We start from the raw sequence: 25915 nt of genomic DNA, 5'->3' as shown, positions 1-25915 counted from the left end.
TGTGTGAAAGTGAAAAGCTAATCTTTGCAATAGGGCCTGTAAGTCCTGCTGCCGACCCCATCAGAATTAAGAGGCGACTTGTAATGAGAGGCTTTGAGTTTGGATTCTAATTCTAATTCATAAACTCGTTCAAAAGCCAGCCTTCGATGTCTGTCCATTAATATTAGTTACGGAGATGCCCCGACAAGTTGCCGGATTGATTCATATCAAATCATAAAAATAACTTTGTTGATTTGAGCTCTGTATCTGCAAGAACAGCAAGCTTGGTGCTGATCTGGTTTTAAGATTTTGGAATTCACAGTTGGTGAATCTGTTACAATGTAATATGAATGAAAAACACCCATTTTGGGACATCTCAGCAAATCGTCTTTTTATCTTGATCATTCTGCATGAAACTTTGCAAGATCAAACGTAGGTTGGTAGATATTTCTTTTGAAATATTTCCTGCAAATTTGTCAGAAGGGTGTATGGGAAGATTTGACCTATGAGAAAGTCTCACTGCTCTCTGACCTCCCGAGATGAGCGGTCTGCCTCATTACGGTGCTCACTCGGAACCTGTGGTACCTTGTTTGCAGCATGCTCTGTTAGTCAAGGATCAAGGTCCAGTCAATCATAGTCCCAAGATGAAGTGGTCACGAGGCTTCATATCCAATCAGGATCTTATGCACTCACTCGAGAGCTGGCCAGAAACCTAGCTGTAAGAAGACCCCTGATTGGCTTGATGGTTCACCAATGGCAAGTCACGATATGTAGAGGCTCTCAGTGGTGGAAAATATGCAACCTGCCAAATGGCACACAACATGTCTGATGTGAGCAGCCTCAGCTCATTTTTGTGAACATTTTGGCACCTTGCGTGAACGTGGGGAAGTAAATTCCCCAAATGCATGAATTTAACCCGAGATGTGTGACACTTAGCAGAATTACATGTTACCATGTATATGCCAAATACATGGATGATAACTAAAAGGACGCCTCTTGCTCCATTATCTGTATCTTCTATGTTTTCTATTGTTTTGCATTTAGACTCCTATTTGCCTATTTCTTTCAACTGATTTCCTGACTTGAACAAGGCTAGCATATCTAATTTGCCCATTCTGCTTACAGTCGTGTGTACCATTTAATTGTACTTTTGTCCAAATATTCAGATCAAAATGTTACATTTTGTTTATATAAATAAATAAATAGATCAGTAAAAAAATTAATAAATCTTCTTATTAAACATTTGGTAATGCTTAGAGTTCACGCGCAGGCCCACTAATTTAACGATCTGTCTCTTGTTAGCCAAATCTCTAAACTTCTCAGATGGTCCAGTGCAGCTGTGGGGCTCTACAAAGTGTCGAGACTCAGCCGCTTGCTCTTACAGGTTGAGCCACAGACGTGTGTGGGTCAATTACCTTAGCAGAAGCCGCAGATGTTCTTGGTCCCCGATGACATCATACTTCATCGAGAAGACCAGGTGGCCCAAAGCTGCATCCATGCAATAGTAGTTAAAGTGTTCCTGTAGAAAGAAGACACATTACATAGAACATTACTGGGGAGATCCTAGTGCTCCTACTAACAAATTAGACCTTATCATGAGTGCCCCAGGCAGGGGGTATTCATATCGTACACCCCAGAGTTAAAAATACCAGGTGTCCCGTTCATTCCAGTATTGTAGAGTTAATGGGGTTATGGGTTCAACTGTGAGAATGGCCCGAGAAATGAGGGCCTACCAGGAGAATCCTTTATTCTGGGGCCGATTCCACCAGTAATATCACATTCGCCCTGTCAGTTTTCCCTGGAGATTTTAGCTGCTGAAAGCAGCCGAAATCTCCTGGGGACATATGCGAGGCCTTTCTTGTTTTCATGGACCTTGTAATTTCTGATGGGAGCTGGTAACAGAGATACTAGCTTGAGATACCTTCAAAGTTTGCACTTGTAATGATGCCCAAGATGTGAAATCTGTAAAGTCACTCTACAACCCACAATGCATCTGTTCCTGAGCATTGATTGCTGAATTACCTACACGAGGAAGCGCTTTGCAGCTCCTAAATGAGATATTATGAAAAATCTCTCTTAATTTGGGGGCCAAAGCTTATGCTAGCCAGATCCATACATATTTCTTTGTTAAAGATCGCCTTTAGCGGAGTTTTCTATGGGTTCTATTGGGTTAATTTTTGTGGTGTGTTCAGTTTATCTCCAAACTTTGGCCCGCTCTACGTGCTCCTTGCCCCATCTCTCGTGTACCACTGTTCGTTCTGCACATCGATTCTCTCTGCATATCCACTTTCTCTGCACATCCACTATATTTGCACTCCCACATCTATTTTCTATATGGAACTAATCAGTTCTATAAACATCTATACTTTCCACCCCACTCGCCTCTGTATGCACCTTTCCCATGCCAACATCCACTTCCTACTCACAATGAATCCCAAATCTCTACACATGATCTATTCACTTCCACTCTTCATGAACCTCTACTCTATGCACACCGCCGCTCTTCCTTCCATGTTGTTTTTATGCTCATTAATTTTTCTATGGTTTACATCTTTGCTTTGTCACATCCCAGGTCATCTTTATCCATAAGTGCTTCTGAAAAATAATCTGCTGTTCCCTTGCTTTTTGCTGTACGGACCCAGGGACCTTTCATGGTGGTCTCCTTTTATCCATTCCTCGATAAGTCACCACACAGCCTCCTTCACTGTTTGACTGTGTTTATGTACTGGTATCGTTGCAGGTTTTAATGATTCAGGTGGACATTTGAGTCTAGACATTATCTTCTGCATGCTCTCAGTCACCTTCAAAGGCACCTGCAGTGTTACTCGCTGACTGGCTACCCCACTCTAGAAGCTGATGTGTGATTTGACCAAAGGCCTTTGGGCGGGACACAGCCAGAAAAATATCAGGCTCCAGCTGTAGCCCAAGTGGACTTTAAATCACAAGCACTTCTTCCTTCTGCCAACACTGCACCACATTGGGTCATGGCAACATTTCAGGCAAGACGGAAAGAGGTTCAGCAACTTGTACATCGCTGCATGTACCAAAGTCTTCTCGAGATGTGGAGGTGATTTTAGGATCCAAGCCCATTCAATTCCTTTGAAGGGTCTGGTGAGCTAGCAGAAGCACCAACATACAGGGAGGTTTCTGAGATATGGTGAATTTCCTGTCACTGCCATTTGACCAGACGGCCCCTTTTGTCTGAAAATGGGCACCACGTATCAGCTGACTCGGTCCTAAAACAGAACCTTTAACCATATTTTTTTCTTTCAAAATCATAATGCATGCTGGTGATTGTAACTATAGTCTCTAAAATCACTTGAAACTTTGGAATGTGAATATGGACGAAGCCTCATCACCACCTACTGCAATGGGTAATTTTGGGGCTTGGTTATATCATTTGTGGCCACTACTGACTTGGGCTACGTAGGGTTATTTCAAGTGTAAAAGAGATTAAATCTGCTAGTAAAGTAATATATGCCTCATACAAGCTCTTATTAAGCTGCAGATGTTCCCCAGACTTGCTTGGGCAGGCTTTGCCCAGGAAATCGAGTTGTACACATTTAAGTCACATTAACATACATAAATGCACATTAATGTTCACATTAAGGATCGCCTAGCACATAGCACTGGGGCTGGTGAAACGCCGTATTGCAATGGAATGGAAATCTACCAGGGGACCTCAGTTTGTGACCTGGTATAGAGATGTGGTTGTGTGGGGTGGAGCGGAGGGTAGAACACTCAGCTGGGAGGAGTCTAAGGGTATGAGGAAGCTCCTCATAGCAGGACAATGGAGGGAAGTGCTGGCGACCTGGGGGAATCCAGAGGGACGGGAGGCGAGGGAGAGGGGGTCGGGCCCCGAATCAGACACAAGTACACATCCAGTGGCGATTTAGATTACATCACCTATTGCTTTTTTGAGAAGACTTGAGGCTCTGATGGTGCAGTACGTCCAACTGTCGGGCGAGAGAGAGCTTACTGATCTTTTGTCGCCTGGAGGAGGCAACGTTATTTGAAGCTATGGACCTCGTCCCTGTGTGTTAACCCGCTTGCTCTAAGTTACAACTTTTTCATATTAATATCCCCCACCACAAGCCGATATGGACATGTATGATATGTTTCCCCCTCTGTTGAAGGTCTTTCATTTGTTTTCTTTTCCTTTGCCCCAGTTGGGTCATTATTTTGGATTCGCTTTAGTTTTTTTGTTATTGGAATTCGATTTAAATCTTTGAAGTAGAATTTCGCACACCTGATACATTATTTGGGCATCCTGAACTACGGTGGGTGACCCCACACTGCACATTGGAAAGTACTAAATATTAAGGACCTTGTCCGGGAAATTATGGTCAGGATTCTGCTCTGTGGTTATTCTAATATTTGCTTATCGGAATTGCTTGATTATGCTTATTTCATGAGCCTTGTATTGTTAAAAATTGAAAATGCCAATAAAGAAACTTTAAAAAAAAGAGAAAAAAAAAGGATTGCCTATCACAGCGAGATAATTATTGCATCGAATAACTGACACCGAGGTGTCTGGTATTTATTAAGTGCAATATTTTTTGCCTATCATCAGATTTTGTGTAATAACGTGGGTTTTTGAGCAAAATCTACATGTTCCAGTAAAATAACAGGCGTTTTTCCCCTGATAAACATCAGCAGGTTTGACCTGCTATTTATCACAAAATGAATAATTCCAATATGTGCAGCGATACAGTCCGCAAATATCGGAATTTTTCAGGCCACTTGTAATGAGAGTCAAAGTCACGTTGGGCAACGCATGTTCAATGGACACAAAGCACGAACATGCTTTACCAGCTCAGCATAGTCTTGCGCATATATTCTTAGTATGCTTTGCTTGAAAGCCCCACTTAACTCTTACACATTAAATCCTGCCCTGTGAAAGGTCTCTTCCGTGCTTTGTCATCCCATCTTGGAAGGCTTGCCATGGTTTGGCCAGAAACTCTCACCTTGTACAGAAAATCCTGTCATGCAAGGAAATCCCAGTCATGTCCTGCTCTTGAATTCCTGCTCCTCATTGGAAGTCCCTCTCCCACAACATCATCTTAAAGTCCCACCTTACCTTGCCCAGAAAATGTTTCCGGTATATTCTGGCCATGTGGTTGCATTCTAACTTCATCTTCGTGGTTGACGATGACTGTGTTTCTTGGAGGCTTATCAGCTCATGGTTTGTTCCTTCGATCCAGTAGCCTCCAAACTGCGGCAGCAGAATGAGAGGAAAGGGTCCCTCGCGGCCCAGGACCTGTGAAGCAAGCAGGGAGAGACATTAAACGAGAGGACATTTTATTTGCTTTCAGAAATAGATTGCCTGGATAAAAGTGTTAACCTTGTGTCTGAAACCACCACTAGTTTTTTTTTTTTTTTTTTAGCTCTTTATTTAAAATTTTGCATCGAAGAACAACAATACAACACACTTGTCCATACATGGAGTCAGTTGAAGAATAGCATAATACATGGTTTTATTAACAGAAAAGATCTGAAACACACATAAGTCATCCAGAAAACCATGAAAATAACAAAAATACTAAGTCATTATGACTTGTTTGCTTGGATAGCATTTCCTCCAAAAAGGTTGAGTGGTCCCAGTGGAAGAAGCTATTGCTCTAGTATTTACTTCAGTCGATATCTGCTACTCTATGTTGACAAGTCTTTTGTTAGTCTATCTTCAATTCCTTTCCTGGTGCTGATTGCCCTGTACAATCTTTAATGAAAATTATATTTTAAACAAGCATTGGCAATGCCAATAGGTCTGGCTTTAAAGGAATGTTGTATGCTAATGTGAAGCATCACATTTAGATAGTATGGAAATGGATATGTATTTGTGTGGAAACAAAGAACTGTAGAATAATATTGGTGTCATTTTAAAGGGCAGGTAACAGCTGCACAGTTAAGCCAGACCTAGAAAATCAATGTAATTTAATGGCTGCTCTCCTCCCATCTGTGCTGCTGCCAGAGAAAGACAAACACCATAAATGATCTAGTTGCCCAAGACACTTTCATAGCTGTACAATGTCATGCATGTGCCCCAGAAGGTTCAAGCATAAATAAGTAAAATGATCACAGCTGTGTGGAGGGCAAGCACTTTTTTGTGGAAGCACACAACTTCTGTCCAGTCAAAACGCATACTCCTGGCTCTCAACATGTGGTGGAGCCAAAGCCCCTCTCCTGGTTATTTACACTTTATTGTCTGGCGACAGCTGCGCAGTCATGCCAGACCATGAAAGCGATGATACTAGAAAACCGACAAAGACAGCAGTGGCTGGCTTACTCAGACCCACACAAAAAAGAACAATTAAAAAATGTTTGCCGAAATAAATGGAACGCAAAGGTTCTTTAAAAAGTCAAAAAGTGCACCCACAGGATTTCACACTCACATGGCTGTAGATGTCTGACTATTTGGTATTCAAACTAATGCCTGGAACAGTGCTCCAGTCACAGGTTTCAACGTGAACTCCTAGAAAAAGTTTGTGAATTTCATGTTTAAGTGCAAGAATATATCAAACTTATATTTTGTTTAGCTTCACAGGAATATTTTACTCTCGGAGAATTCCTCAACCCACGAGGCCACCATTTTGGTGGTGTTTTCTTTCTTACTTAGAAACTGATTTACTTTCCCCAACCCCGCCTTGACAGAAGTAAATCTCTGGCCTTTTCCACACTTGGGAAAGGGTCGGAGAGGAGTCTGTGAATACCCACATAAACATGTATCTTAGTAAGTGTTCACAAAGTTACAGGGCTTCCTATCCTATAGTGCCCATCCTCTTTCTGTTTCTAGCCATTCCTCGTGCATCTACTGACACAAAAGTGTGTTTGTCATCCTCTTTAGTGAGCGCAAAACCAACTTTTGAGAACATAAAATGTGGTTTTGCAATCATAAAAAGCCAATTTATTCGTGGAAATTAAACGTACCTGCACAAACAGTCCTGAGAAAATCGCCCAAAAAGTTTTAAGGTGAAAGCCAGCTGATATGGGAAACAGGGTGAGTTCCTGAAAGACCAGTCGCTCATCTTGGAGAGGACAACAGACAGAAGCCACAGGTGGGAGTGTGTCGGTCAAGAAGTAGAAAGTGTGCATTGATTCGGTATAAATTCATTAGGATGATATCTGTAAAACCTTCTTAAGTTTATAGTTCCCACTCTTAGGCCCTTATTATTAATGGACTGGTTTTGCGGTTTGCAGGGGGTTTGGAATCAGGGTTTTTTCATTCATTACCACATCACCCGCCTTTTTCCCCAGGTTAATTCTGTAAAATGCCCGGTAAATACTGTTACAACCAGATTTTAATGTGCCAAGCATCACAGAATCTGCATGCTATTCTCTATTTGGATGGTGACAACTCTAGATAGAAGTTATTTATCTCCCCATAAATATTGATGCCCTGGGTGCAGGGTTGCCACCTTTCGAAGAGAAAAATACCAGCCATCTGTTCTTGTTTTAAGAGTCTGTAAAGGCCGGAATGTGATACGAAGACTTTAAACAAAATCGTATGTGTTCATTTGTAACCTTACTTTTCTGTCTTTGTTTGCTGTAATTATTAGTCATAGGTCATTAATGCAGCTCTAGAAAACACGTAAAAGTGCTTTTTATTCATGTTTGCAATTTGTTGAAATATTTTATCACTTTTATGCAATGGCAACAAAACATAATAGCAACCCCCCCTCCCCACCCATCACGGTACATGCATCCATTTATTTTCAAAATAAATAAAGGTTCAATTTGTCACAGTGTTGCGTCCTATTACAAGCACTTGGCACCCCAGAGGTATAGTCCAGGACACCCTTTGGTGTCTGCATCATGAACTCCACCTCAGGCAGTGGGTATTGCCCTGTTATTGCCCCTTTCAGCCAAACCCTGGGACCCAGCCGCCCCAAATTCTTGAGGTTGAGGAACAGTCCCAGAGCCTCATTTCCCGGTGATATCGCATTTTGCCACCAAGCATCCTAGATTGACTAACAGTTTGTGATGGCCCGTATGATCCGTCTGCCCCATACACCTAGCAGTGCCATTCCAGACTGAAGCCCAAGGGCTATCCCAGTTGCACCTTCTAATGTTTCTCCTACCACCTTCCAGAGGTTTCCAAGTTTAGGGCAGCTCCAGGGCGTATGATAGAAAGGGCCCTCCTGGCCACAACCCGGAGACAATCCGCGTTCGACACCCTGCCCAGTCTGTAAAGCAACATACACATGTATTAAACTCTTTGTAAAATTTTAAGTTGAATAATGCGGGGAGATGCCAGAATGGCCACCTCTGCTGGCAACATGAGTGGCTTGCACCAGTCGTCTTCATCAAGGTCCCCACAATCCTGCGACCATCTATCCTGCAGGCCAGAAAAGGGGGGTTGTGTGTTTCTCATCAAAGTCCCATATGTTAGAGAAATCAGTGTTTCTTTTACTGCCCTATCCAGCAATTTCATCCCCAAAGGAGAGTCCTCCTGCGTCTCCACATCAGTGGGAATGCTACACCGAAGAGCAGCTCTCAGTTGGGCATCTTTCAACCACTGCGTAGCAGGCATCTGGAATTCCGTTTGCATATGAGCAAAGGCACCACCTCAGTAGCATCAAAGACCTCTGCCAGGGTCGGAATGCCACTATCCCACCCTTGAAAGCCCTTCAAGGCTGTCACTCCTGGAGCCTAGACCTCTCCCACAATGGTGTACTCAAGGTCAATCGAGTGCGCCATCCCATTTCTTTAGTTAACTTCCTCCAAGTCCGAACCACCAGTTCCCTAGCTGGACACACACAAAACCCGCGCAGCCTCATAGTACTTATGAATGTTCACAAAACTATCCCCCTTCATATTTAGACTGCTGGAGGGTATACAGGGCCTTTCTCTGCTGCCCACCTATCCATAGCAGAGTACGCACAACGCATCAATTTGTACAAAGAAGGCACCCAGAAGTCTGTATTGTGACTTCTGAAGAATAAAGAGAAAATGGGGGAGAGCCAGCATCTTAAACATTGCCACCCTCCCCAACAAGGAGATCGGCAATGACTGCTAGTGTCTTATATCGCGGTCAAAGCGCACCAGCAAGGGGGTCGGATTTGCATCATAATGCAGGTCCAGGCTCCAGGTGATCCATACCCCCAAATATTTAACTTTAATCATCGCCACTCTAAGTGGTAGGGCCTGTGGCTGGCCCAAATCCCATCTGCCTATTGGAAACAGCACGGATTTGTCCCAGTTCATAGCAAACCCATAAACCTCTCTCCAAAAATCTGAAAGATGTCCTTTAACCTCTGAATTGTCATAGGCACATGGGTCAAATATAACTTAATATCATCCGCATACAGGGATATTCTTTCCCCCAGCTGTTTCGCCCGACCAACCCCAGATCTGTGCATCCACCCTTATCCATTCGGTTAGACCCTCTATCTTTAGAACAAACAGTATCGGCGACAGAGGGCAGCCCTGTCCCATGCCCCCTATACACCTGAAACTCTTGGGAGGGGCATCCATTAACCTTTACCCTTGAACTGGGTCAATCATGAAGCAGCCGGACCCATCTCTGATATTTGGGGCCAAAGCCCATTCTTTCCAGAACTCCGAAAAGAAATAGCTATTCCACGGAGTCAAAGGTCTTACTGGCATCCAATGAGACTATAGCACAGCCACTGGAAGAGGACTCCACCAAAGTCAGATTACTGTGGAGGCTGCGGAGATTCAGCGCCGTCGAGCAACCAGGCATAAACCCATTCTGATCTAAGTGCACCAGTGTCGTCACAGTCTTCCTCAATCTGTTAGCTAGAAGTTTGGCCAAGATTTTGACATCCACATTTAATAATGATATTGGGTGGTGGTATTCAATACTATTTCTAGGCTTACCAGGCTTAGGGACTAGAATTATTGTTGCTGAACGCATATGCGATAGTTCCCCTGTCCTAAACGGTTCAACAAAGATCGCACACAGAGGGGGGCTGTCCATTTGTTAAGTTTATGAAAGAGCTCCACTGGAAACCCATTGGGGCCTGGGGCCTTCCCTGCTTGCAAAGACACCTCCCCCTTCAATATGTCTGCCTATAAATCGGTCATGTGGGGTAGGTTTAGTGTTTTCGTAGGGCAATCTACAATGAAGCTTAAGATTTCCGACTCAGGAACTATCAGCCGCGATTCATAAAAGCAACCAGGTTGTGATTCCAACTCTTTAGCAATACCCAGACTATCCTATATCACACCACACCCCCCATTGGACATGCAGAGTTCTCTAATAAACATGCTATATTTTTCCCGGCTCCCTATCCACGCGGGCAGTTTATCAGCCTTATTTCCAGTCTCACATAGGTGCTGATGTTTCTGTTTCACAAGGTACATTGTCTTAACCTCATCATGAGCCACCAAAAGGTACTCCTCCTTCTTTAGAGCTACTGCCGCTGCCCTTCGGGGGTCTGGGAAGCCGCATAGGCCCTCTCTAGTGTACAGTTCACCTTCCAGCATAGTCAGCCTCTGTTGCTGTTTCCTCTTATCACCAACCTCCCTTGCGAAGAGGACCTCCTCTGATAGTGGCCTTATATGCCTCTGCGGCTTTGCACTGACTCCATTTTCAACAAGGTAAAAATAAGAGGCCTGCTCCAAGCTCCCAACAGACTCCTCATTCATGAGACACCATATCTCCATCCTCCATCCACTCCGGGATGCTCGCACCCCCATGTTCAACATTACCCTCAGTGGAGAGTGGTCCCTTATTCCTCGAGCTAGATATTCTGCTTCCCTGAGCTAGGCAATAAATTAGTTGTAATGAAAAAATAACCCTCTTGGAATGAACACCATGGGAGCTGGAGTAGAAAGAGTATCCTTTTCTGCCTTTGTAGAGCCCTCCAGACATCGCACAATCCCTGCGCCTGCATGAAGCCCCCCAGTGTGCCCCTCACCTCCACCTTTGCATTATTCCTATCCAGGTGTGTGTCTAGTACTAAATTGAAGCCCCCCCCCCACTATTGTGTATGCATGTGGTGCCCTAGCCAGGACAGCCCCCACATGCTGAGGAGTAATTCTCTGTAACCCAGGAGGTGCATACACATTAAATAGCAGCAGAGGTACACCGTCATATTCACCCAAAATCGATATATAGCACCCTAGTGTACAAGTCCATGAACGGAGCGTGTGGAACGGGAGAGATCTACGGATAAGCACCAAAACACCCCTAGACCTAGATGTGTACTGCACATGACCAAATAACTTGTACTTGCCCCTCCCCACACTTCAATATTTTGCATCTATAAGATGGGTCTCCTGCAGGTAAACAATGTCAGGTTGGTATTGAGATATTGCTTTATAGACCAGCCCTCTTTTTACTTTGTTACCCAACCCATTAACATTTCATGTCACTATTGACAACTGTTTCGGTTGTACCATTGCATGTCTTCATTCTCTAGCCTCCCCACTCCATTGGGCCCAGTGAGCGAGTGAACAAAGCACATTCGCCACAGCAAGACTTCTAGCGGCCACCATCTAACTTTATTCAGGGCGTCGTCATCTTTCCGCGGGTCAAACCACCCACCGCAGGCCATATATAATTTCAATGGGAGGAGGTGGGGAAAGACCAGGTTTGATGTAGCGGTATGCCGAGGAGCACAACGCAACAAATCCAGTCCACCGCAGCACACGCCGCCGCACCAACTCTTGCACCCCGTGCCCTCACAGGCTGTTGTAAGCGAAATACCAGGAGGCCCAGGTTGCCAACGCTCCCCAAGAATGCAGGCTCCGAAACCCAGGGCAGCAAGCACGCCCAGAAACAGCACTACTCCAGCATCCCTCTCTGCGGCCACTCTAGAAACACAGAGCAGCCGCCATCTTGAGCCGCTAGTGCTCCCTCCATCACAGCCCAGCCAGCCCAGCAAGACAGCAGAGATCGGGTCTCCCACGGGGCCTCCCAGGGACAAGAGGCACTCTGGCGAGGAGGGCACTGATGAGGCGGGTTCCTTTCAGCCTTAAGTCTGGATTCTGGCCCCGAAGTACTCTGGCCAAGATGGGAGCTCTGGACTACACGTCCGACTCCATTGCAGGCTTAGCCATGCCCCCCATGTTTGCAGTTTGAAGTATGTACATACAAGTGATAAAAATATGGGCTTTTGGTGTTTTACTTATTTTTGGATTGGCTGGGACATTAAAAAACTGGTGGTGCTGGTAGAAAACCGGTTAGGGGGCAACCCTATGTGGGTGTAATTTTTAGGTCGAAGCCTAGCAGACAGCGCAGCTCTCTGGTCTGCCGACAACATCTTGGGGACATTTGGAAATCTTCCCTGAGAATGCATTCTACCCATTCCTTACCATTGGCTTTATGGTTTTTACTTCACATTTGCTTGCTTCCTATTTGCTGGCTTTGTTTGTTTTGGGCTGTCCAGTTTGAGTTCCTCCCCTCCCTTCCCTTGCCCAAACCCTATTTCCTGTATTCTTCCACCAGTACTAAATTGATGTAACCAGGCCTTTAAATTGTGTTCTTATCTTGTCACCTTTTTTGTGCATTCAAAGACAGAGGTCAAAGGTCAGGCTCTGTGTTTCAGGGAGCCTGTTGTTTACTTTTCTTTTTCTGACTGTAAAATAAGTGGATTTATGTGACAATCCTGCTGGCAGGGCCAGACTGGGAACTCAATGCAGCCCTGGCAATTCTGTCGGACCAGCCCCTGGGGGTTACTTTTGCTTTTATTACTGGGGCCCGATATTGCAGCACTGCTACAAAACCAGCCCCCAGTAACAATACCGGCCCCCACCACTGAATAAACGGCCCCACCCTTCCAGCCTCCCAGGAAAATGTACGGTGCCCGCTACGACCAGTCCGGCGGTGCCTGCTGGGTACCCATGTGAGATAGAAAGGCGGTAGGAAGTTATTTTTTCTTACTGGCTGTGCTGTAAGATGTTATTTTGCTTTCTAGCAGAAAATAACAATTAACTGCACAGATATTTCAGAACATGGAAAGCACAATTAATGCATTTTGTTTTGTATTTCTGATGTGTGGTAGAAATAAATATTTTAATACAACCAGAACAAATCAATACATTAGTTGATGACATTTCCACACATTATCGTTTGTGAACTGTATACTTTTATCTATGCCTGTGCAAATGTAATGGTCAGTTCAATAAAAGATGTGGAGTCTGTAATGCCAACTAATGGCAACTCTGCACCACTCCACACTATGCCATTCCACTCCATATTGCGTCACTCTATTCTACAACACTTCACTCGACGCCTCTCTACTCGAAACCACTCTACTCTAAGCCAATGCACTCTACCCCACACCACTATACTTAGCACTGCCGTACTCTTCGCCTTTGCACTCTATGCAAATCCACTATAAGCCACTCTAATCTACTCTGCACCACTGCACTCAACAACACTACACTTTATGACACTGTACTCTATGCGACTGCACACTACGCTATTTCACTATACTCTGAAACAATCTACTCTAAGCCACTCTATTACACTCTGCGCTATTTCCCTCCACAGCACTGCAATCTATTCTGTGCCACTCCAGTCTACCCCACTGCACTCTACGCCACTCTACCCTACGTGGCTGTATTCTACGCCAATGCACTCTACACCGCTTTACTCAAAACAAATACACTCTATGCCACTGCACTGTATGCCAATCTACTGTGCACCACTGCACTCTACGTCACTTTACTATGCACCACTCTACACCACGGCCCTCTACACCAATGCACTGCACACCATTGCACTCTATGACACTCTACTCTGCAACATTGCACTCTCTTCCACTGAAATCTACACCGAATTTCTCTGCACCACTCTACTCTATGCAACTCTACTGCATGCTAGGCCAATGCACTCTATGCCACTATAATCTACGCCACTACACTCAATGCCCATCCACTCCATGCCAATCCACTCTTCGCCACTCTAATCTACTGTGCGCCACTGCACTCTAAGCCTCTCTACTCTAATCTGCACCACTCTGCTCTGTTTAAGTGCACTCAACCCCACTCTACTATGCACCACTGCACTCTTCGCCACTTCACCATTGTACTCTTCACCACTGCACCACTCTAGTCTTCATCAATGCACTCTACATCACTGTACTCTATACAACTGCACTCTACTCTACACCTCTGCACTTTACCCTGCACCACTCCACTCTGCCCTGCACCACTCCAGTCTACTCCACTTTACTCTGAAACAATCTACTTTACGTTGCTGCCCTCTATGCCACTCTACTCTGCACCACTGCACTCCACTCTGCACCACTCCACTCGACGCCACTATACTGCACTCTACACTAATGCACTCTATGCCACTATACTCTATGCCACTACACTTTAGGACACTACACTCTATGCTAATCAGCTCTACGCTAATCCACTCTACACCACTCTTATCTACTGTGCACTACTGGACACTATGGCACTGCACTCTATGCCTCTCTACTCTACTCTGCACCACTCTACTTTATGCCAGTGCATTCTACCCCACTCTGTTATGCACATCTGCACTCTTCACCACTGCACCACTCTACTCTATGCCAATGCTCTCTACACACATGCAATCTATACCAATGCACTCTATGCTACTGCACTCTAACACTGCACTCTGCAAGACTGCACTCTCTGCCACTGAACTCAAAGCCACTCTACTCTAAGCCACTACACTCTACTGTACACCACTCAACTCTACTGTACTCTATGCCAATGCACTCTAGGCCACTATACTCTACACCACTCTACTCTGCATCACTCCAGTCTAATTCAGTCTGTACCACTACACTCCACGCCACTGCACTCTACACCATTCTACTCTACACCACTGCACTCTACCCTGCACCACTCCACTCTACCCTGCACCACTCCAGTCTTCCCTGCACCACTCCAGTCTACTACACTTCACTCTTCTCTGAAACAGTCTACTCTATGTCACTGTGCAGGTCAGATGCACTAACCAGGTAAGACCTGGTCAAAGATTTTATCTTCTGAACTTAGTCCTTTAAGTACCAATCTACCACAGGATTACACATCTGAAGCACCTCAGGGAAGGGACGTAGAACTCACATGGTGGCAGGCAGAGGCCAGCAGGAGTCTAGCCCAGGTCCACTTGCAACTAGTCAGCTGGGAAGTTGCAGGAATAGGCCTCTTGTAGCTTGTTGTGACCCTATGGCTTTAACAGGAGGTCAGTATTATGACCCTTGGAGTCCATGTCTTTGTCCTGGGTACAAGAGGGGGAGCAGGTTGTGTCTTCTAGTCTCTTCTCAGGTCTCAGACAGCAGGTTTAGTCATCTTATCATCTTTCACAGGATAAGGAGTATTCTAAAGTGGGTGTCTGGAGATGCCACGTTTATGCCTGGCATAGATTAGGGGTGGGAATAACCAAAGGTGACTCTAATCAACAGGCTAGCCCTAACCACTTTGGGCATGTTCAAGGGGGCTGAAGTCATCAGCCACAATAAGTTTGAGCTTTGGGGGCTTGGGATGTGCGTGGGGAGTGTACTATGTTAATCTTAGTGCCCTCCAACATCTAACACCAAACTCCATTCTTAGGCAGTCCCTATACCCACAACAACCTCAGAGACAGAACTTCGGTAGAACAAAGCTGAATTTTCAGTAACCAGACATGGATACACAAGAACTGTGTTTTTGCCGTTCATTCAAAATGTTATATGTAAACCCAGCAGACCTGTCAACAGGTTGTGATACTGTAATTTCAAAAAGAGGCCCACTGTGAATGGGGCATGACGGGGGGAGGCAAAAGAAGGGCTCTGCCCAAGTGTCAGCTAACATTTGCCTGTGAGAGGGGAGGCCTCTTTGAAGTGTACCCCCCCCCCAAAAAAAACAACAAACCTGTCAAGTAGGATTGTGACATTCAAGCAGGATTTGACACTTTAATATTGAAAAGGATTCTCCCAGCCATCCCTGCGTATTCTGTCAGGTTCAGATGGGTCATCCGTGCCCCTTCATGTCAGCAATTTCACACCTCATTCACACTTTTTAAAATGCTAATTACAGGCTGAAACCCATTATGAAATTGCCATTCAATGCTTGTATGTGCACCTTGATGTATGCAGCTGCATGAAACTGTAAAAAAAAAAAAGCATTTGCAACACCAATTAATCAGCATTTTAGAGGGGAGACCTATTGGATTTGCAAAGGCTTGTTTTGTATGTATAACAAAACGCTTTGGCATACACTACCTTGCCAATAATGCTCCATTGCTGTCATCGTCCAATTGCGCTTAGGTCTTGGTCTAACGTGACCATTGACTGTCATTGGTGCTTTGTGCATCTTGGTGGTATTTCTACCTAAAATTTGAAAAATTCATATCTCCGGGTTCTCTTATTAGATTTTTGTAATGTTATGTCATTTTGTTGATTGCATTTTACTCTATTTTTCTAGTTTGGGATATTTATTGTTTTGCATTTCGACTTTATCACTGTTTTAGAATATGCATAAATATTTTTTATATTGTCTCTAAGTTAAGCCTGTTTGCTCTGTGCCATAACTACCAGGGGGTTAAAGTTAGGTTTATTTAGTGACTCTAGTGATTCACTCTGACAAGAATTGTAATTATTACTTGGGTGGGCATTTACCCCATCAAATAATAACACAATTTCTTACAGTCATGAACTGAAAATTGCAAAATAATTCATGTGGTATTTTGTTGGCAATGTGAGTTAGAATGGTTGTCTCCTCTAAGAGTTGTGATCTACTTTAGAAGAGAGCTGGAGACACGACTAGACCTGTGAGGTCACAAACGCTCTAATTTACATAATAGAATGGTTTGGGACCACAAAATAGGTTTTTCCTATGAACAAGTCCCATTTCTGGAATCGTAAACTTTTACCAACTCCTACAATTGGATTGAAAGCAGATACTGATTTGCAATTTAGAAGGCACATGTTGCAGTTATCCCTTTCAAATTTTAATTTGGTACCATAAGAATCAATGACTTTCCAATGAAATTCTTGGCCCACACCACTGACAAGTTACCGACTTTCAAGTTGGGGTGATAACACATTCTCAAAATGGAAAGGGACCTCTTTAGATCCCTTCCCATTTTGGAAAAATGTTCTCTGAGACAGTAGTCAGTGGTCCAGGAGACATTGTCAAGTCCCAGGCAAACTTTTTTAATTAAACATTTTAAAAAAAAATGAACACAGACATGGTGATCTGCTGGCAATTGTAGGCTGCCATCCCTGTGATCGCAGCCAATTGTATCGAGTTGCAATTTGTCACCTAACTAATGAATATTAATGAGGTAGGTCAAATTGTGCAAACTGACCCTATTAGTACAGAAGGTTGGGTTGCAAATTGTCACCATGTTGGCTAAAATACTGGTTGGAAATTGGGACTAGTTTTTATTAGCAGTGCAATGATACATCCGGACCAAAGGCCCTTATTGTATAAGTGGATACGGCTTTTAAAAGGGTTGGAAACTGAGCTGTTTTACGTCTTGCTGTGTCGCTTGAGAGCCCACATAAAACTTTAGCAAACGGGGCTCTAACTCTCACAGGCGAGGAGTGCAGTGCTTGCTTCCTCTGAGAGCTGGATCGTCTGTTCAATGGGGTGCGGTGGCTGTATCTGGTGAGATTGAAGGATGGAGACAAAACCCGCACTGCTGCGCAAGGTCCCTTGGGAACGGGAGCGGCACTTGGTAGAATCGGCCCTCGGCGTGTAGGAGAATGCCAGTCATTCCTGCACTCAGTGCCTGGTTGGCAAGGCAGCAACACTCGCCCGGGGATAACAGAACACGAATTAGCCCTGGCTTATCATGATCGAATTACACCAGTCATACTACAAATCCATAGTTTCCAGGTATTTTATCCTAATGAGCCCTCCTTTTACGCCTTGAATAGACCGTGTGTATATAAATGCTTATGCCACCTAACCCGCACGGTGCAGGCACGTGCCCCAGGCTGATGCACCCGGGAAGGACATTACACTCTGAGTGGCAGGTGGCGGGCGCTCTGTGGTTAATAACGCTTCTCATTAACGAGAACCTTCCTTTATAGTTTTATTTGTTTTTTGCCAAGAGCTGTTCCCACCCAATGGCATCACAGCTGAATGTAACATTAAAGGAAAATGACATATTTCGTGACAAAATATACTTTTCACATAGTGCTCTCTCTGACTTCAGTGTCCACTGGGAGCTTGAGAATGAGTGTCCATGAACTCAGCTAGGGGGGAGTCGCTCATGACTGCACATGATGCCCCTGTGCTCTGCTCATTCGAGTCATGGATGCTCGTTTCACTTTAAGGCGCTGCACAGGGACTCACATAGGGAGGAGTGTGGAACCCCTCTCTACTCTCTCTTGTCCAAGGGAGAGAGTACTGGCAGCCTTCTTATGGACACTCCAGGAGAGTAGTTAAAAGCACCCTACTCCTCCACCTTCTGAGGACAGTAAGGAGAGCCATTCCATGTTGCCTACCCCATGCAGAACAGATTAACAGAAGCCAATTACTCCTTAATCTCAGCCCGCAGAGGTAAAAATTATTATATATGTAGTAATATATGTAGAACACAAACCTACTTGATACCAATGGAGTGCTGAAAAGGGATATGACTCAGAAAAGGAACAGTGCTTAATTTGAGCTGGTCCTTTCGGTGCTCTGCACCAGTACTTAATTCTCAGCACCGGCACTAATGACAGTCCACCACATGGTGGCACTGTTCATCTCATTTTGAGCTGAGCAGAATAACAGTTTTTAATAACCCAATATTCATTACAAATAAATAATAATACCTGCCACCTACTGTGGGTGGCCTGGAATAATCTGAATTGTCGCTCTTGTAGCAGTTGTGTTGGTACTGTCATTGGCAGCGTTGGCAGGGCAATGTGTGGTGCAGGCTGCAGTGGCCTCCTGAGAAGGACCCTGGCACTTACTTCTTTCCATATTAATCAACGATTGAGAGAAGTAGTTAATTAGTGTCCCTTGAAGAGGTGTGTCTTCAACATTATTTTGAACTGTAGCATACTCCGCGGTGATCTGATGTTGATAGTGATGCTGTTCCAGAGCCTGGAAGTATAAACAGGGAAGGTGTGCCTACTGTTTATTTCATCTTGCAATGTTTTGCCCCCAGTTTGGCAATACCCAGCCTACTGGTCTAATGTTACCCCAAGGAGTGTCTAGTTTGTTTAAAAATAGTAGAAGCCACCTACTCTCCCATTCACCAAAGAGTGGTGGAAGACGCCTAAACTCGCATCCGCGGGAGGACAGGGTAGCCCACCCTACATGCCAACCAAGGAAAATTAGTGGATGCCACCATATCACCACCCAGAGAAGAAAAGTGAGAATCACCATATCCTTAATCTTCTCCTTTACAGGTGAGAGTAGTGGATGCCTCCTTACTATCTCCATGCAAGGAAGAACAGTGGGAGCCATCTTATCTCTATTCGTGCCCCATAGTGGCGAAAGTAGTGGAAGCCACCTTATTTGCCCATCTACCAGACAGCCATGGCAGCCACCCCACACTCTCAGATCCATTAGAGAACAGTGGTGGCGACCCTAATCTCCCAATCCAGTGATGAGTAGTGACAAGCGCACTACTATTTCCAAGTTGGGAAGAAAAATGAGAGTCACTATGTTCATAATCCTTCCCTTTATAGGTGCGAGTAGTGTAACCCTACCTATTATCCCCATCCAGGGAAGAACATTGGGAGTGACCGTATCCAGAATCTTCACCTGTAGAGGCGAGCCTAATGGGAGCCACCTTTCTCTCTAAAATACATCAAACAACAGTGGCGGCAACCCATCTCTACTCATCCAACAACGAGTAGTGGAAGCCACCATACTTACTCCATCCACAGACAGCCCTGGAATCAAACATGCCTTTCTTCTGTGACCAGGAGCGAGCAGCAGAGGCGGTCCTACTATATACCAGGCCCCCCGTATCGCGCCAGCAGTCAAGCACCTCAGCCATCTTATAAGGGCCAAGGGTTGGACAGGCTGTAGAATGATGGCTGCACCCGTCTGCGCCTTCCACCAGTGCTCAGCATTGAACCCGAGCAGATCAATAGATCCTATGTCATTAAAGTTGCGACTTGTGTAGCCCTGAGAGGGACTTCTTTGGCACGGTGCAAGGCGTAGACCTTTCCAACTTCCCTCACTGTGCTTAGGCGTAAGTTGCTGACTAATGGTGTCAGTGGAAGAAGAGCAAACTCAAATTAGATCAAGGGTTTACACATAGGACCACTTCTCCCTCGGCAATGACTACTTTCAGCTGCTCGTAAATCGGATCCGCTTGGAGACAAAATGGCCAATGACGGAAAACATTTAGAGAAAGCATAGTCGCTGTTGTACAGCGACCATTATATGGTTTAGACATTGTGGGTGACCCAAGGTGTGGCGTGACAGCATCAATTTGGCAAAGCTTAGCTTTTTTCAGATCTGTCAGTGCTTAGTTTGTGCCAGTGGTCACAAGTGGTATGCGCTGGCATTAATTTTTGGGAAGACACATTTATTTTTCATCATCAGACCTTGACCTGGAGCAAAATAGATATAGTCAGAAAAGGGAGCTAGAAGGAAAGATAGGGAAACAGTGACAAAGGAAGATAGACGAGATGAAAGAGAAGCCATCAGAGTGAGATAAAGTGACAGAAAGTGCACGGTGGTGAGAGAAAGAGGTGTGAGGTTCAATCAAGACTAGACAGACTTGGTATTTGGCAAACCCCAGCATTTGGAGGCATGGTGGCAGGATCCATTGCACTTACTTGATTGCACAATGTAAGCATCCGACCTCCTAGAAGACGCCAACAAGAACATCAGTGGACTTAGTAGAACTCAGGCTATCCTAAGCGGATCCCCTGTGAGTATGCGTAGAGGCACCCTGTGTTATTTATTTATTGAATTCTCTTTAGTATGTCGCTATGGAACACTAAAATGGTTGCACTGCCGCCATTTGCATAGGGACCCAGGGATCTATGGAGAATAAACAGTAGGTAGTAGGAGAGTCTGAAGATGTGAGGTGTCAGAAGTTTGAAGACAGAGCGTGGGCAATCCAAGATGAGAAGGGCTGGATAGTATCTGAGGTGGAAAGGGTTGTTTATGTGAAAGATTGCTTGGAACAGTATTGTTAGTGTCCTTTTATGAAATACTTTCCAGGATATGAAAAAAAATATTCATACTTTGGTGGCTTATAGTTACTGATCTGTATGTTCTCTGTGCACCTGAGAATGAGATACCAGCTCCATATACAAACTGGGCCTGGACTCCACCCCTACTGGTGCTGGCCACTGATAAAAGAACTACTACTCCTTAACAGGTGGTTGCCAGGCAGCCAGACACCAATCCAGGGTGAGCCTCATCTATCCATGGCTCAGGTGACACCTCCATCCCTCAATTAGGCAGTGTATTACAATGATGGGTAGAACAAAGGCACTGACAAGGTCGTACTGTCCTATCGGGCAATGCCTAATGGGCTGATCTGAGAGATCAGTGTGTGGGCTGGGTTATAGAGTTTGTAGACCGATTTTATGGCCAGGTGCGCCAGTTTTTAAAGCTGATTTTCCTGATAAAAATATTGCCAGCCGCAAACACAAATGCATGTAGTCTTCCATACCTTGCATAGTACCCATACACTGTGTCTTTACAAGTTCAAAACTGGCCTGATTTGCAAATGTGGGCCACTTTTTTAGATAGCTGGTTCGCTAATGGGGGCCACTTTTATTTCGGTGCCCGGGTCTATCTTTTGACCCAATCATTCCCTGGGCCCTGACAGAGCACTGACATTATACACATCTCTGCATTTCTGAAGGTGGTCGCAGGGAGTATCATAAAGGACCAGGACTCAACGAGTCGACTAGTTTGTAAGCTTGTACGGCCACCAGGAATCACATATAGGCTGAAATCTCTTGTTGGTATTTCACCACAATCCACTACAGATTATCGTAAAGCCAAAATATTGTGGCAAAATATATAGAGCTCAAAATATCATCAAAGTAAGTTTATATTGGTAAGCATAGGTTTACTGTACTTTACTCCACATCTATGTCCCGTGAAGATCTATATATCTTCAAGAGGTGTAGACCGGGCCGACTCTAGGGCGTTGCGACCGGTGCAGCCACACCTGGCACCGGCTTTGGGGGGAGGTGGGGCGCTGTGCTTAGAAATAACACAGATTTAAAAAGCACCTGCAGCAGAGTTTCTTATACGTCCTGCAGTTTTCGAGGCAACAATAAAAATGTCAAGATAACTGGTGACTAATGTTCCTGCTGGAGAGAGAACGAGTTTTGTTTGGTGGCAGTTTCCACTCATGATAAAGTAGCACATAAGGTATATATGCCTGCTGCAAAGAACGTGTACAACGCAAATCACCGTACTGTATTCTATGTGGCTAGCTCAGTAGGTTACTGCTTTTGTCACAGAGATCATTTACCATTCATAAATAACAGGTCTAATATAGCACATTGAGCTGTGAACGGTCATCAAAGAGCTGCATGCAAGCTGCTTGGTATCAGTTAGAAAGCTGCCCCCCCCCAGTCTTTCATAATCCTAATGTTGCTAAAAAGGGTAAAGTCAATCACTGTGGTATGTTTTAAATCCGGAATTTTTGCTTCTCCGGACCTAAAGCTCTTAAAATATACTGCCTACTGGTATCTGTGACTCCCACACCTTGTGGTATTCATTGTCTTATGTGGCATTTCCTATGGACTCATTTACAGACAAACGATTCACTGGCTCTATATAATGTGTGTGTGATGTAAAGTGGTCTGACACCCTATACTGATATCAGTTGCGCTATAAAACAAATGTAATGCATGTGATAAGGGCTGTGGAGAGATGAGGGGCAACAAAGATGGGGGTGCCAACAAAGATTGTTACACCGGGCGCTACTAGTGCAAATGCCGGCCCTAGGCGTAAATATGGAGATAAGAATAGTAAATCTATACTCACCTATATGCACTTACTGTCTCAACATGTAGTCCTTGATATTTAGCCCTGTTTCTTATTTTGGTCCCATAATGTTTTTGTCCTCAACATTCTGTCATACAGCCCTTTCATCTAGAGCTCAATATAGTGAGCCTCATTCTCTGTGGCTCATTTTATTAGAAAGGGTATAATGGGCGTGGTAAACACAGTCACAGGATAATGTGATATTTAGCAGGTGGAATATGACCTTTCCATTCCAATTTCCATACCGCGACTCTTGAGTCGGCGTGGCGGGTAAAGCGGCATGCTTTTTCCCACCTTTTTAAGCTGCAGAACTCGGAATTTTGTGGTATTTTCTCCCACAAATTCTACCTGGTTTACCCTGCCAAAATATGTGCGCAAAACAATTGTGAAAGTGTGAAATGTATGAACTAATAGTAATCCTGATTCGACCAAAACTTCTCAGTAAAAGTACTTTGCAAACAAACCATAATTTTCAAAAATGGTCTTCACTCGAGAGTTGTGCGTAGTTATTGTGTCTTTTTGAGGCCAGGGGTAATACGAATGGTCTTCGGTGTCGAGCCCCGAAACCCAAGGTATGGTCCTGGGCTTGGGTTTCATTGGGCGTCCTGAAGATTCTGCCTTTCTGGAGTTGGACATTTCAATGGCTATATTGTGAGGGCTGTGCTCCCGTCGGATCTCTCGAGTGTCGGAGAGGTTTCCCATATCGTCATTGGACTCAAAGCCCGTGAGGTCCTCGACCACTGCGTCAGACAGGGACTCAGAGAGTCCTAGCGCTGCAACCTCGCACAATCTGCCACTTCCGGTCCCGTAGTACCAAATAGCTTACTTGGATAGAAAGGCAATACATGATGAACAGACGGCTGTGTTGTGGTCACTAAATAGGCAGAGGTTACAGAGTCAATATTGATCTGACCACAGAAGCATGCTGTTACAAGAGAGGCAAACCTAAAAACGGAGTATTTGCCATTCACTTCCCCGCAATGCAGGGAGGGCTCCTCCGCTATGGTGGAGGAGCATCGCCCCACTGCTTTTAAGGAGTGAGAAACATAAAATAACTCAGAGTTATTGTCATTTTATGTTTGTGACCTGCTGCTTTACAGAGGGCGGGTGGGTGGGGCTGCTCTGCTCTCCGAGTAGGGTAGGGGAAGAGTGGTTAGCCCACTCCTAAAGTGCCAAGTGACTGTTTGATCGGCCCTCTCGGGCTGCCCAAACCAGTAATGCTCACTTTCCCCCTCTCCATGCAGGCTGAATTACAGCCTGCATGGAGAACATGCCCACCCCTCTAGCTCTTGGCTGAGCGCTGTGTCACGGCGCTCTGACCAACCACACCGCTGCATTGCAGCGTTGTGATTGGCTTAGTGGTGGCAGCCTGGCTGCCTGCTTTCTGTTCCTGTCGGAGGCAGGAGAGCAGGAGAAGACAAGATGCGGGACCCGGCCTCAAGGTAAGTTTAATTTTTTTTATTTTATTTCCGAAACCCTCACCCCACGCGAAACCCAGACCTCAACCCCCACGACCCCCACCCACCCGCGAGCCATGCCGACCGCGATTTTGGCAATGAGTCATTCTTATTCAACCTGGTCCTGGTTGTTTGAATTGCAGGATCGCAAAGCAGTCAGTGTTATTTCATTTCTGCCGGATGCAGTGGAAGGAAGTTCTTGTTATTCCACTTCTCCTGCGTCAAAAGCTTTCTTCAGTGCGCAACTGTAATGGAGCAATTAAAGCACCTCTGAACCCAATGATATAAACAAAACCTAAGCTGGCGTCTGTGTCCTGGTGCATTATGGGTCTCAGGTGAGGTACCAGAAGTCACCTCTAAACCAAAACTCCTTCTTTGAAGCAAATCAACTTGTAGTACTCCAAGTCTAACATTAGATGGCAGGAATGTGCACAGCATGTGACCTACAGCTAAACATGCCACAAACCATTGAGTTACTATTGGCCTTTGTTTGTCCTTTCAAAAAATGTTAAAAGTTTACCGGTTCTGATTCCTTTGAGATTTGCCTAACAGTCCTAAGCAAATGAAGCCCTCATGGGATTTAATATTTAATAAGCTGATGATGAGAATTATGATATTGGATATTCAAGGTAAGGGGGGGAAGGTAGGGGAAGGCAACACAGCTTAGAAGCCTCAGACTAGTGATAAAAGAGCAACAAAAGAGCAAAATAGCATTGAGCGGAATTACTGCACTAACACTGCCCGCACGCGCTTATTATGTTTAACGGCACACAATAAGTGAATCTTGTGTTAAAATCCGTATTATCATTGTGGTATAAAGACTAAACCAGGTAATGCACAGGGCCGGCTTTAGGGCAGTGCGACAGGTGCTGCCGCACTGGGCGCTGACCTGTGGAAGGGGGCGCTGTGACCTCAGGGGTGCGCTGTGTTTAGCAATATCTTATGATAGGAGAGATGAGGGGCACTTTTGCAGGTGGTAGTGAGAGAATCCAATGAAGTGGTCATGGGACATGTGGGGGGGCACCAAAAGTGATTGTTGCACAGGACGCCACCGGTGCTAAAGCCGGCCCTGGTAATGCAAAAGGGGTGTCGGCTCTTCTGCAGGAGGGGGGCCCGATGGTCTCAAAGCTGCATTTACATAGGGGCCAGCTGACAGGTGCATTTAGAGCCATGCTGCTCAAGGACTGAAGTGTGGTGGAGATATGTTGGCTATGCAGGAAGTGTTTCAGAAAAAAGCATACACTGTAAGGGAACATCTGTGCTCGCGTGGCCTGTACGCTTTGTGTTGACAGAGCAGTTATTGGCTCCATTATTGCAGCTGAGCAAATCTTCCACAAATGCCTTTTGTCCCCTCTCTCTTAAGATGCATACTCAGCCCAATTCCTCTTCATTCATATTATTGTCTCTATGCTGTCTGCCTCAGCTTGAGTTTTTTATATACATTTCTAAGATTTGCTTTTGTTTGATGGACATAAACCATTACCATATGACAAAGGAATACAGCTAGTACGCACGCATAGAGGAGTGTGGTGCTATGTAAATATACCATTCATTCATTCACTCAGTCCCTCCATCCAAGGATGTAAAGAGGCTCCGGTACTTCCTCCAGCAACAGGTAAATTGAA

The 25915-nt window shown here is 44.9% G+C and overlaps 1 protein-coding gene across 7 annotated transcripts in view; it reads right to left on the bottom strand.

The window, feature by feature from the left end:
• RAP1GAP (RAP1 GTPase activating protein) overlaps positions 1-25915 on the bottom strand; it is a 1002066-nt gene that overhangs the window by 103120 nt on the left and 873031 nt on the right. For all 7 annotated transcript variants that reach the window (XM_085608997.1, XM_085609001.1, XM_085608999.1 and 4 more), the window contains 2 exons: positions 5060-5239; positions 1395-1498 (listed from right to left, as the gene is read on the bottom strand). In XM_085608997.1, the coding sequence (XP_085465123.1) occupies positions 1395-1498; positions 5060-5239 (284 nt within the window). The remainder of the gene's footprint in view (positions 1-1394; positions 1499-5059; positions 5240-25915) is intronic.

Source organism: Triturus cristatus, chromosome 1_2 (genome assembly GCF_964204655.1).
Source record: "Triturus cristatus chromosome 1_2, aTriCri1.1, whole genome shotgun sequence".
Lineage (NCBI taxonomy): Eukaryota > Metazoa > Chordata > Amphibia > Caudata > Salamandridae > Triturus > Triturus cristatus.
The sequence above is the reverse complement of the archived record's forward strand: the minus strand, read 5'-3'. Positions and strand labels throughout refer to the sequence as shown.